This window comes from Colletotrichum fioriniae (genome assembly GCF_027942845.1).
Source record: "Colletotrichum fioriniae strain IMI 355084 chromosome Unknown scaffold_9, whole genome shotgun sequence".
NCBI lineage: Eukaryota > Fungi > Ascomycota > Sordariomycetes > Glomerellales > Glomerellaceae > Colletotrichum > Colletotrichum fioriniae.
This window is the reverse complement of record NW_027076845.1, coordinates 603,881-616,362: the sequence shown is the minus strand read 5'-3', so window position 1 is coordinate 616,362 and position 12,482 is coordinate 603,881. Positions and strand designations below refer to the sequence as shown.

At 53.2% G+C, this 12,482-nt stretch overlaps 3 protein-coding genes across 3 annotated transcripts; all 3 read right to left on the bottom strand.

Moving 5' to 3' along the window:
• Nucleotides 1-4,863: 4,863 nt before the first annotated feature.
• Nucleotides 4,864-6,715, bottom strand: N0V96_007631 (uncharacterized protein; the record flags this gene model as incomplete). The annotated part of the gene is made up of 2 exons (XM_053194520.2): nt 4,864-6,498; nt 6,578-6,715. The coding sequence occupies 2 exons, from the start codon at nt 6,713-6,715 to the stop codon at nt 4,864-4,866; spliced, it is 1,773 nt and encodes a 590-aa protein (XP_053048016.2).
• Nucleotides 6,716-7,589: 874 nt separating this feature from the next.
• Nucleotides 7,590-8,105, bottom strand: N0V96_007630 (uncharacterized protein; the record flags this gene model as incomplete). Its single annotated transcript, XM_053194519.1, has 1 exon — nt 7,590-8,105. One exon carries the CDS (start codon nt 8,103-8,105, stop codon nt 7,590-7,592), a length of 516 nt encoding a protein of 171 aa, XP_053048015.1.
• A 2,569-nt stretch (nt 8,106-10,674) lies between these two features.
• On the bottom strand, nt 10,675-12,274 carry N0V96_007629 (uncharacterized protein; the record flags this gene model as incomplete). The annotated part of the gene is made up of 2 exons (XM_053194518.2): nt 10,675-12,110; nt 12,217-12,274. The coding sequence occupies 2 exons, from the start codon at nt 12,272-12,274 to the stop codon at nt 10,675-10,677; spliced, it is 1,494 nt and encodes a 497-aa protein (XP_053048014.2).
• Between the last annotated feature and the right edge of the window lie 208 nt (nt 12,275-12,482).

The window sequence follows — 12,482 nt, the reverse complement described above, 5'->3', positions numbered from 1 at the left end:
ATGGGGCATCACAGCTTGAGCTGAGAAAAGACAGAGTGGACGAGCAGACGCATCTTCCCCGACGACAGGCTGTACAAAGTTTACATCCCCGAGCATCTCCCCTGCATCGTCTTGCGTCCCCGGCGACGTTGACATTTTCATCTATCCTTTTTTCTTCAACATGTTTCCCATGTCACGCATGTGTTCGTTTCCTGCCAACTCTGTTTTATATGCCCACGATCCCCTCCCCTCGTCTCCGTCTCTCAGGTCAAACTTTCTGTGCCTTGTCCTCCTTCCCATTCCCTTCCACACGGTTCCGTCTTCCATCATCACTTGGACGGCAGTTCTGGAAGCTTTTTTCTGCCCATCATCGAGGCGGTCCTAGCTTTTTGGGCTTGACTTGCTTCCCTTGGCCTCGTCCAAGTGTTGTTGCACCGTGCCGTGCTGCACACACACGCCTCGTTCGTATCGTACCTTCGTACCTTAACATGCCCTCGCAACTTGCAAATGGAAAAGCCAGACGAACGGACGGACTTTAGGGAGAAAGCTAAGCCCGCCGTCAGCCGCCGACGCCGCGACTCTGTTCATGTTAATGATTTGCAATTAATTAAGTTTTGGTGCCTTGTATCTCCCTCTCTGCGGTCTACCTACACTTCTATCCCCAGGTATTTGCTTTTAGTTACTTTCCTTGGCCTTGTCACCAGTTTTCCTTAGTTGGCGGACAGACGAAATAGCATTAACCGGCAGTTCGTTCCTTCACACACATCCAGGGAACGAGGGGTGAAGCGGCCGGCAAGCAGCTGGCCACTTTGGCAAGATGCGATTGGGAGAGGTTGTTCACGATGCCGCTTGCGCAAAGATGAGGGATCTGCGAGACCGAGGTGGCCCTGCGAGACATCAGTGACGAGAGCGATGAACGAGACAGAGCCCGGGTTGGACCCAGAATACGATGTGTCCAGCAATACAGACATACATACCCCCTGGGCGGCGGCGGCGGCGGCGGCGGCGGCAGAACATAGCAGCTGCATGAACCGACCCGGCGCGATGCGGGATTCGACGTTGCAGCCCTCGTCGGGCCGTCAACGCAAAGTGATTGCGTCAAGTTTTAGCTTGCCTCTTGGTGGGGAGGGTCGTGTTGGACCACCGGTAGACCATTATCCTACTAGCCATGGCCTTACTCTCTGTATCCTCCTCTCAGGCCTGGGATAGTTGCGGGCCAGCCAGTTATCAAGGCACCGTAGGTACAGAACAGAGAGGAGAGGGGAAAGGGGAGTGAAGGAAGAGCGGGGAGGGTGTGTTGAGGAATTCGAGCTGATGCTTTCCCTTGCTGTTTTCCATCTTCTTTTTGCTTCTTCTCTCTCTCCCCAATCCTCCCACTATGCCTCTTTGCTCGGACGAGAACCACGGACCCGGTCGCCCAAGTAGACTGACTCTTGGTGTTCTCCCAGCTTCTTCCTTTTTGCTCTCGAGGGGTCCGATGTAGAGGTACATCATCCTGACTGGGGCACGTCCCCCGCCATGTACTGGTTCAAAACTGCCTGTTTCTGGCCCGTCCCTTTTTTTCCTTCTTTTACCCAATTCTTGTACATGATTTTTTTTTGCTTTTCGGGATAATGGAGGGGAAGTGTGAAGGCAAGGAGAGGGAAGGGGGAAGAAGGATACTAGGTGGGCACACCTTTGACACCCAACCCGCACCTCCAAAGCTCTCTAGTACAGTAAGGTATACAGTCACGGCATCAGGCGCTTCCCTCCTCCTCCAACCCCCGATAAGCTACGGGGCTGCCTTAGCTTACGACTTGCATTTTCTCCGAAAATCGCAGTCAGTCTCGGCACCCGGGGTCCACCAACTGGATGACCTGCAAGGCGACCCAATGCCGGCAAGCCCCGGAACCGCGGCGGGGGGAACCTGACCTGACAGCCTACAGGAAAGACGGCAGAGAAAGGGAAAAGAAAAAAAAGAAACCCCCACCCTTGAACCACTTGAACCAGGTACGATCGGGCAAGACTGGAGAGTCTTTTGCTGGTGGCCAGATTTACCCCGCACCCGCCGTGTCACGTCATCTAACAACCGGCCGGGCGTTGTACCGGCGGCCACCTCGTCCGCAGGCTTGATGGCTGGATGGATGACTTCATATCAATCAGCCCCCCCGTTCCCGTTGTCGCCTTTTTCCGCACTTCCCCCTCTCGTTCTCGGGAAAGGGTTGTCCACACACAGTCCCACCTTTTTCTCTTCTACGGTACCTGCCGAGGTTCTCCACTGCTCCCCCGCCCGGCTTGGTCCGCCGGCTGCCGACTGGGACCTCCCGTTCCCTGGAATCCGGTGTGGCCGGGGTGACCCCGACTTGAGAGCTCTACGACGGCGGCCCGAGAATTCCTGCGTTGTCTCTTGCCCTCGCCTGGCTATTGCTAACCCACCTTATACTAACTCCCGACGCCGGGAGGGGGGGATGGTGAACAGTGTGCTTCTTGATATCAAGGTCCAACGATTGCCTCGGTCTATGACTGAGATAAAAAACTGAATTGCTAGTTCTTTCGCCCTCTTTGAATAGCTATTGTATGGATGCGAGGGAGTTTACATTACTTTAGACGAGCGACCTGTGGTTGCTGCGACGGCTAACATGCCAAGAAGATGATGAAGGACGCCCAAGGCTTGTGGGCAACTATTCATTCACACACTACTACAGTCCCATAAAATAAAACTCCCCTGGTTTACGCGTATCAAGTAATCGAAAAAAGGTGGCGACTATGTCCTCGCAGGCCATGGTGAGTACACTGGCCATCTAGATGAGATACTCTTCTTGTTTGCCTTCCACTCCCTGTCAGATCATGGCAGGCTGCGACTTGTATAACACAGCGGGCTTTGATGAAGTGACTCGAGTATGAGAGCATCCAATTATACAGTCACAACAAGGATATCCGAAAACATACTATTTACACACTCGCCTCGCTGGTCAAAAGTCGAGTATAGCGAGCTCGAGAGGATAACAACAATAATCAGGTTGATTGATACGTGCTGCTGTACTGCCTTTTCAAACAGTCTCGTCCTGCCTTGTATTACCTGCACTACTTTATCACCTAATATTTCTTCAACAATTGATGATGGGTGTATTTCTAAACTGAACCAAGTTTGAAGGCTTGATTCCCCCATCTTTCTGGCATGAATCCAGCGCCTTATTCTCAGGATAGACTGGTCTGTTGGCAGCTTACAAATGATCAATCAGGGGGGTTGAGTGCTAAAGAATGACTATGAGCGGGGCTACTCCAACAAAGTCTTGACTCTTATTGTCATGCTCAGATTTCGTGTTCGGTTCGTCAATCGAGATAGACAGTCTGAATAGCTCGGCGCTCTTTACCGTGACCGACTTTCTTTCCTACCACTATAACTTAGTCTCCTTCATTTTGAAATTTCTCCTCCCCGCCTCCTACCTCGTGTTCTTCCCATCGTTTCACCAATTTCGATATCACAAGCTGTTCTGGGCTGGGCAGCACATCACTTCGCGTTGGTCTCGGTTCGTGCTGCTAATGAAACCAAAGTCTGAAGTAAGCCGGGTTTCCCAAATAGAAATAGGTATTTAAAAGACATCACCCTGTAAATTGGTTAAAATCTTTCCCCAGAGGTGGTAGCAGAAGCCAGCCTGCCAGATCTGATGATTCGCCATGGTTGAATATACCATTACGGGGGCACTCAGGCACATGCCCACGTCACTGGCCCGGAGGCCTAGTTTCTTTGCAGTAACCATCCAAGGAAAAGAGACCTACTCTCAACTACTCCTTCCACCTTAGAACTCGCTTGACCTTCCCCCCCCCCCCCCGGAGTATACAGCCAGGAATACAATCGCACAAAAGACTAGGAGAAAACGGGGGCGTAGTTTATGTAGGATTGAATGGAAACCGGCAGCTTCGATGACATCCTGAAAAAATCCGCTAGAAATCTCTGTTCGTTGACGTAAAAACCTGGCGATTTCATTCGAAAGCGGTACGATGCCGAGCACCCATTCCTCTCACCTATGATTGCCCATCGAGATGATTTATTCTCATACAGAGACGTCTATTTATATCCAGGTGTCAGGGAGTGGGGGACTCCAACAAAACGAGGCAGTTTAGGCAACTAAACTCAAAGAGAGAGTAAATGTCAACCGGCTCCCCATACTTTTCTCTCGTTAGCTTGAAAGGGGAACTAAAAACACTACGCCGAACTCTTCGTAGTTTGCATACCCACCCCATCCATTCGTAAGGTTATCAAGAGATCACCTTCTGTCGACGCAAGTGAAGGAGGTTGGGTTTGCAAAAGCGCTACCATCAGCACATGTTAATCGTATAAAAAAAGACCTTTGTGTAATAAACTCCCATCCTCTGATATGAAATGCAAACTCCCAATATGAGCTTCCGTCTCGTGGCGCAACACGGTTAGGAGACTCATTCCTTTTCATCCTACGCCCAGGGAAGCGTGGTACAGCTTTGGCGTCTAAGAGAGTACTACTCTCAACAAGCAGCCAGACCCGTGCATAGACACGATGGAGCTGTGCGGTCTTCAAGAGAGACCATCGTACACATGTCTAGCCGTAGAGTCATCCACAAGACCTCCCAAACATTGGGTAGGCATCGTAGACCACGAACGGTCATGGGACCAAGACACTTGAATAGGGACACAAGATAGGCCACCGTCATGTCAACTCGCACCTTGAAAGAACAATCATCAACCGTCACACAATAACATTCTCATCTAAAAGATCATTCTCCAATAAATCGTACAAATTCGTGATTAAATCGTACATGCCCTCCCGGACAAGTTCTATCAACGACATTTCCGTAAGCACGTCTTATAATATATCTCATTGCCCCCTTCGTCCCAATCAGAAAATACGCCCGGGTGGCACCACCCCTTTATTGACCTCCCACAGCGCGTCCCACAGCCCCCGCAATCTCCCCAAACAAGATACCCTTGAACACGCTCTCGCCCATATTCTGCGTCCAGTGACCCGCCTTGGAGAGCTTCTCCTTCCAGAGCTTCTTCTGCTGCGGCGCCAGGTCCTCCCAGCTCACGGCGGGACCGTACACCTCTTCGTCGTGCACGGCGGCCTGAAACCGGGGGACAGGGTCTTCTTCGATATGCGTGGGGCTGACAACGTCCTCGCGGATGACGATGGGATCTCCCTGCAGAGCGTGGACGTCGCCGACGAGAGACGTGAGGAACTCGTTGGGCATATTTGCGACGGAGCCACCGCCGGGGAGAATGCGAGGTTGGACTGCACCCATAGTTTCGAGACCGAGTTGGAAGAGGATAGCGAACATGAGGACGAGAACCGTAGTCGCTGCGAGCCAGGTCTTGGACCACTTGCGGGGTTGCAGAGCGACCGCATAGCGCTGGGGGCGAGGCGGACCACCCTTGCGGATGGGAGCGTCCCTGTCGGTGAACTTCTTCAAAAGGATGGAGTGCACGATGACGGTGTTCTTCATCGAGATACTCGCCAGCTTGATGTACTGAGGGCGGGCGGTAGTCTTGGGCGGGACGTAGTGGGAGAGGGCGACGTTTGTGATCTGCAGAGGGTGCACTTCCTTCAACGTCGTAAGCAGATCAAAGTCGACAAGCAAGTCAATGCTCGAGTGCGCCTTATGCTCGAGCGTGAAGAGCGATATTGACCGATCCTGACCAACCGCAGCGACGAGGAACTGCGCATTGCCAATCTTGGCACCAGGAGCCGAGGGAGGAGTGAAGTTCCGCGCGGCAATGGTCGTGATTTGGTTCACGGCCTTCGGCAGCTTAACCGTCGCCGCCAAGCGTCCAGGTTCGTCCTCCTTGAGCGGCAGTCGGATTCCCAACAGGATTGCACCAGCACGTTTGGGAATGTTGGTGCCCGCCAAGACAAAGTCTTTCGACAAGTACCGGATTGACCGGAAGTTGGGCCAGGTACCGGAACCGTCCTCCTTGATTTCGTAGGCGTGGTGAGGACCGTCAATCTCAGACTTGACGACGTTGATGATGAACAACTCGCGCTCGTCGCAGTACGCGACCTGGTACGAGTCCTCTCCAGTCTGAATGACGTCCACATCCACGGGCTCCTTGGAGACATCCAGCTGTCCGAGGATCTTGGGCTTGGTAGCATTCCCAGCTGCAATCTCAAAAATCGCAATCTGCGACTGCTTAGCCAACCCCGTCGCCACGACACCGAGCTGCTTCTCGCCATACGGCGCAGACAGCCGGAGGACGCGCTGGTACGCATCCTTGTCGACCTCGTTATGGGCAAAGATGGAGGTGCGCGACAGCTCAGCCAGGCTCACACTAGGAGCGTTGGCCCCGGCCGAGACGCGCGCTTTGCTCTGCTCGATGCCAAAGGCGCGGAAGTGCTCGTTCTTGCCCTTTTCGACCTCTTCGGGGCTCGAGTTGATGCCGGCGTAGAGGTAGCTCGTCCTGCCCTTCTTGGGGCCGGCGGCGAGTGTCATGACGCTGTCCTCATTGCGGCTGAGGTCGGCTTCGCCGCTGATTTGCAGTTCCTCTTTGGCCGAGGTGTCGATTACTGTCTGCGGCGCAAAAGGTCAGTCGCACGAAAAGGCAGATGAGTGTTGGGGAGGGGGGAGAAGCGATGGGGGGTTGACAGACAATCTTGTTGGCGACACCACTGCGGTTGGCACCACCTCCTCCGCCGATGAGAAGCCGATTCGCATCTTGAGGGTCGAATTCGCAAGCGTAAGGGAGGTAGTCGAGGGTGAGCTTCGCGGTCTCGAAGGGGGAAGCCATGGCTGGCGAATCTGATGGCGGTCTTGGTGGGGGAGACGTTCCCTGCAAATTGACTGGAGAATGGGTCCGAGGTGTGAGGGAAGAGGATTTGATTTTGCTGATTACACGTATCAATCGTCAAAGAACCATGGCTGACTGGAGTTCAGTTGCGCAACGTAGGCTGGAGGAGAAGCCGTGAAGTTGGAGAATGATGACGCCGGAACGAATGCGGAAAAAAAAAGAGTTGGCCAGATGGCCTTGCCGAGTTAGTTTAGGGGGGGCCAACGTCAGTTTGCCTCAGCTCTGATTCTGGTATGGAACCTCCCCACGTGTGTTTTAGTGCAAGTAAGCTCAGCTGGAGCACGGAGCAGGCAACCTAAAGCTGTCACCTCACAGCTCCCGTCAGCTGGGGGAAGCACGGGGGAGGTTCGTTGGCCGATCCAAAGACCCCTGCGCTTCTTCTTAATTGGCTGCGTTGATCATTTCTACCCATATTTTCTCCAGAACCAGCTCCTCGGAGCTGCCAAGATGGACAACTTCATTTCATCGACTTTGTTGTCACAGTCGTGTCTTTTTGCTGTCTTTTGTTGCTGCAGCTTTCAGTCTACCTTCACATTGAGGACATCTTGTTCAAGCAGAATTAAACAACAACCATCGTGTTCTTGTGTTGCTGTGACCGCCAAAAAGTCGGTGATTCTATCTATAGGTCTATGAATGGAAGCATTCGCTGGTAGCTTCTCTCGAAATCACTTGGTGCGCTGAGCAAGGTGTGCCTCTCTCATCTCCAAATGAAAGCGCAAATGATCCTTGCTGGCACAACGCGCTGGCGGCACCATTCTGCCCCCTCCAAAAAAGTAAAGAGTAACGTCCACCCTGTCGAGATCTCAAGCCTCTCTCAAAGGTCATCTCGATTGCGCTGAATCGCAAGCCAGGCGTCCTGGGCCACATGGAGCTGGTACAGCGTGTTGGGGGCAAGGCCAAAGCTTTCGTCGCGTCTTATGTTGGACAACTTGTTCGATTCCAGAGGGCGAATGGTCTTGCCACTGGGTGAGATTGACTGCTGGTCCGGACGGTTCTGTGGCTGCTGCGACTGTTGCCTCAGTTCAGCCTGGGAAGCCTGCTGCTGATCCAAGATTGTTTGAGCACGGTCCATGAGGTGCTCGTAATGGCGAATTCGGTGCTCCCAGTGTCTCGATCGGCCTCTGCTGTCGTGGCGATTGTCATGGCGATTCTGCCTTATGCTTCTGATTATTTCATTGCAGTCGTGGCAGATTTGATCCTTGAGACTGGTATGCTCAGATGGTTCGCGCTTCATGCAGCCAGATCTTGTGGATCCACGACTCTTGGTGCAGTCATAGGTGACGCACTCAACGTGCTGGCACGCATAGGTATAGAAGACCTTCTGGCACATCTTGACTGCGATGACTGGTTCACATAGCTTGTTAGTGATTGTCTTCAAAGCACAAGGGCGACTGAGTGATTATACCTGATTTTTTTCAATGGGGGTCTTCGTTGAATGGTATTATAGGCGAGACGGTATATAGGCGATCGTCTTTGTCTAGGTCAGAGGTCGAATGTCCGTCTTTGATAGGTAGCGGAGTGCTGTGTCGTGAGGTTCGTCAGATCGGTTCTGAATAGCCAAAAAGGACCGTTGAAAGGGTCGTCAACTGTAGGAGTGAATGTGCCAAATTAGGAGGAGCAGGCGACCATCTTCGAGAGGACGATGGCGATTTGGAAAGTATCGTAGCTGTCCCTTGACTTTAGGCGAGTGCACAAGAAGAGTTTGTAGGCCAAGAAAGGTACTGATATTTCTTCCGTTTCTACTTCGGTCGATGGAAGGCGAGATCGAGATATTCTTTCGGAAGCTGCCGTTCCAGGCTCTGTTGGAATGTGGTTTGTTCAAGCTCTCGTGAGCGAGGTGTGTTTTAGGGTAAGCTGGAACTGCGTATTAAGACTCTGTCAGCCAAGTGTTGGAGAGGAGAGATATTCTTGGCGGCTGTGATTGCAATGCTTAGCAAAACTGATGTGTAAGGAGCTGGGAGTCTTTGCCGAGAAGAAAAGATGCCGTATCAACGAAATGTTGGTAAACGTGAAGGGAAGCGGGATTGAATTTGGAGTGCGCTTGAAATATGGAAGGTGAAGGTGAAGGTGAAGGTGAAGGTGGAACCTCAGGGAGGGAACGGGGGAAAGTGCGAGTACGGGGCAGAAACTCACCAGACTGGAGAGTCGCTCGAGCTTTGCTTGTTCTTCTAGACCTATCAAAGTCAACTATGAACTGGTCGATCGCATTAAGCAGTTCAGTATTGTGAGGGACAGTCCTGCCAGGATCTCGAATTCCGTAGAGTGGTGCTATTGAAGGGCAGGTGTGGCAGAAGTCTCAAAAATAGGAGCCAGTTTGATACTCACTGAAAGAGAAGTGTCGGTCGGAGGAATCGATTCAGACGCTCTTCCCTGAGAAGATGCTTGATTTGTAGCCGGAAGGTCTGAGATAGGAGTGAGGTCAGCGTCTTGAAAGTAAACTCGCAGTCTAGGTTGACTTGGCGATGGTCTAGGTAAGTAAAGGGCACGGTTTTGATAGCAGATAGCGGAAGGGAATGGCGTGGTTTGTGAAAGGATTGGAGAAAGAGGATTGAAGGCAGAGGAAGATATTTGTAGTCCTCTGTGAAGTGTATGGGATATCGTACCAGGTAGTGGAAGGAAATAGTGGTGATGGTGAGAGTGAGGAGGAAAGGGATCAGGAGGCGGAGGAAGATATTTGTAGTCCTCTGTGAAGGATATTTGATTGATTTTGGAGCGAGGGAAGGTTCGACCAACTGATGGGAGGTGTGAAGAGGGAGTTTCAGGGGAATGCGAGAGTGTATAGAAGGAAGACGCCGAGACCTGAAGTTGGCCTTGAGAAGGGCGACGGGAAATCACCAATCCAGATTCCCAAATGGAGGCAATATTTGAGACCGGTAAATCCGGCGTCGAAGGGGTTCGGGGTGGTTGGATACCGATGAACCGGCGAGGCGAATGAAGTCTTCAGAGCGCGAAGAAGACAATCTTCCAGTGTAGTCGCCAACGGAAAATATGCCCTGATCTCAAAATTCGGAAGGTAAAGACGAAATTGAAGATGAATGAAGGGCTGGAAAGGGGAAGACGGGGAAAAAACCAACGAACCTTTCATGAGAACTCCAAATGTATCATGAGAGCTTCAACGCTGCCGTAGGTAAAATCTCGAATCACGGGCACGCCTTCCAAATTTGTTTCAAGAAAGACGATGCTCTGGTGTTCTGGAACTCAAATCAGGACCTCGAGTCGATGGCTCGGATTCGATGTAGTCACAGTTTGGGTGAGCATATGTTGAGCGTATGCTGAGCTCGAGGCGACGTTAGGTTGAAGTCGAAGTTTGATAATGAGGTAGGATTGAGGTTCAGGCGGGAGGTTGAAGTTGAGATATCAGAGGTATTCGAGGTATGGATCAGCCGCAGATATATATGTGTACGTGTGTACTAGCATTCAGTCTGGCGGGTAAGGTCGGTCGTGATTTTGGAGAGGAGGACGCTTGAAAGACCACACGGAGAAGATTGTCGACGAGAAAAATAAATAAAGGCTGCTCGTCAAAAGCTAGGAGAACAGTCAGGGTCCCATCTGAGAACCCATCTGTAGATAAGATGGAAGGAACCACAAGCCACCCAGCCAGCTACCTCTTTCCTCTTTTCATCTCAATCACCCATCCCAAAAGCAACATGCCAGACTCAACCAAATTTATCTCTCAGATTATTACATTCAAATCTCTGAAAATGAACACAGTCCCTAGCACCGGTGAGATGGGGGTCATCTTTACTCAATTAACATTTATATTTCCTTCCAATCACCCAAACAACTCCGGGGCAATTCGCTACTACAACTACAAACCGACTACAAACTACACCCATCTCGTCAAAGTCCAGTCAATCAATGACCGAAAAGACCTCAATTGCCATCCCCTGACGAGCTGCTCAATCGACAAGAATCTTCTCCTCCAACTCCCCAAACCGCTCATAAAAGCTCTCAAACAGCTTAATAGCGTGCTCCACGTCCGCGCTACCGCCCGTCTCGCGGATAGAGTGCATACTCAACTGCGGGTTGCCCAGATCCAGCGTCCTCACGCCGAGCTTGGCGCTGAGCATAGGACCGATGGTGCTTCCGCAAGGCGAGTCGTTGCGCACGACAAACAGCTGCAGCGGGACTCCCGCAAGGCGCGCGCACTCCTGCAGCAGCACGATGCCGGGCGAGTTGGTCGCGTAGCGCTGGTTGGCATTGACCTTGATCACCGTGCCGCCGTTCATGGCCGGCTGGTGCGAGGACTCGTACTTGCCCGCGTAGTTGGGGTGCACCGAGTGCGCCATGTCAGCCGACACGAGGAAGGAGCGCGAGAGCGTCTGCTCGTAGGCCGTCGACTCGTAGTCCCCGCCGTCGTGGGAGGACACGGCTACGTAGGACCCGTCAGAGGCCGTGTCGCGGCTGCCCGGGAGGGAGGCGAGGCGGCGCAGGACCGCGGGGAGGAGGTTCGAGTTGGCGCCGTGGGCCGAGGTAGAGCCGATCTCCTCGTGGTCGAAGCAGGTTACGAGGCGGATGGTGGAGTCGTTTTCGAGAACATCGGCGGTGCGGACCGAGGCGATGAGGCCCTCGATGGAGCAATACGTCATGTTGAGGTTGTCGAGGCGGGCCGAGAAGATGAACTCGTCGTTGAGGCCGCCGAGGCAGGACTTTTGCACGTCGTAGAGGACGAGCTCGAAGTCGATGACGGCCTCGGGCTCGACCTCGGCGTGGGAGGCAATAACGTCGAGAATATGAGGGTGATGACGCTCCGTCATGGCCTTGAGCGGCTTGAAATCCTCCTCGGCTTCGTCGCCCTCAGCAGCAGCAGTCTCGGGCTTGGCGCTCCCCTTGTTCAGCTCCGCCGTGGCCAGTCCGGCAATGGGAAACAACTCGTTCTCCTTGTTGGGGTCAAAGGTGGAGCTCCGATCGAGGTGGATGGCGAGCGTCGGGATGCGCAGCAGCGGCTTGTCGACCTTGATCAGCTTCTGGACAAAGTTGCCCTCGGCGTCCTTTACGAGGACTCGTCCGGCGATGCTGAGGTCGCGGTCGAACCAGCTGTGCCAGATGCCGCCGCCGTAGGTCTCGACGCCGACCTGCATGAAGCCGACGTTGCTCTTCTTGGAGACGGGCTTGATGCGCAGGGTCGGGGAGTCGGTGTGGGCGCCAATCATGGCGACGGGGTTGCCCGGCTTCCACTTCTTGCCGATGGCGAAGGCGACGATGGACGAGCCATTGCGGGTGAGGTAGTATTTCCCTCCCGGGCGCAGCGCCGAGTTCCACGAGTCGCGCTCCTTGATCTTTGTGAAGCCGGCCTTTTCGAGGCGGGTGGCGGCGGTCGCGCAGGCGTGGTAGGCTGCGGGCGAGGGGCACAGTTAGCTGGCTGCTGCTGCTGCTGCTGGGGTGAGGTAGAAAACAAAGAAATCGTCTACGTCGCAAACAACGTGTCTATGGGTGCTTACGAGTAGGAGATTCGTTGACAAAGTCGACAAAGTCGAGAGCGGCAGCGGAAGGAGCCATTGTGCTGGTAGATGTCGAGAATCGAGCTCGGGTCTGGAGGGGTCGTCGAAGGACGGTGACGGTGACGGCTGCGATGGCGGGGTTCCTGATTGATCTGGCAGTTGCTCGGCACAAGAAGGTCGTGGCCGATAGCATTTAGGGTTTGCTAGATAAGAAAAGCTAGGAGGTTCGTCCAATTGCAACTAGAACAATGCCACAGACGTTACTT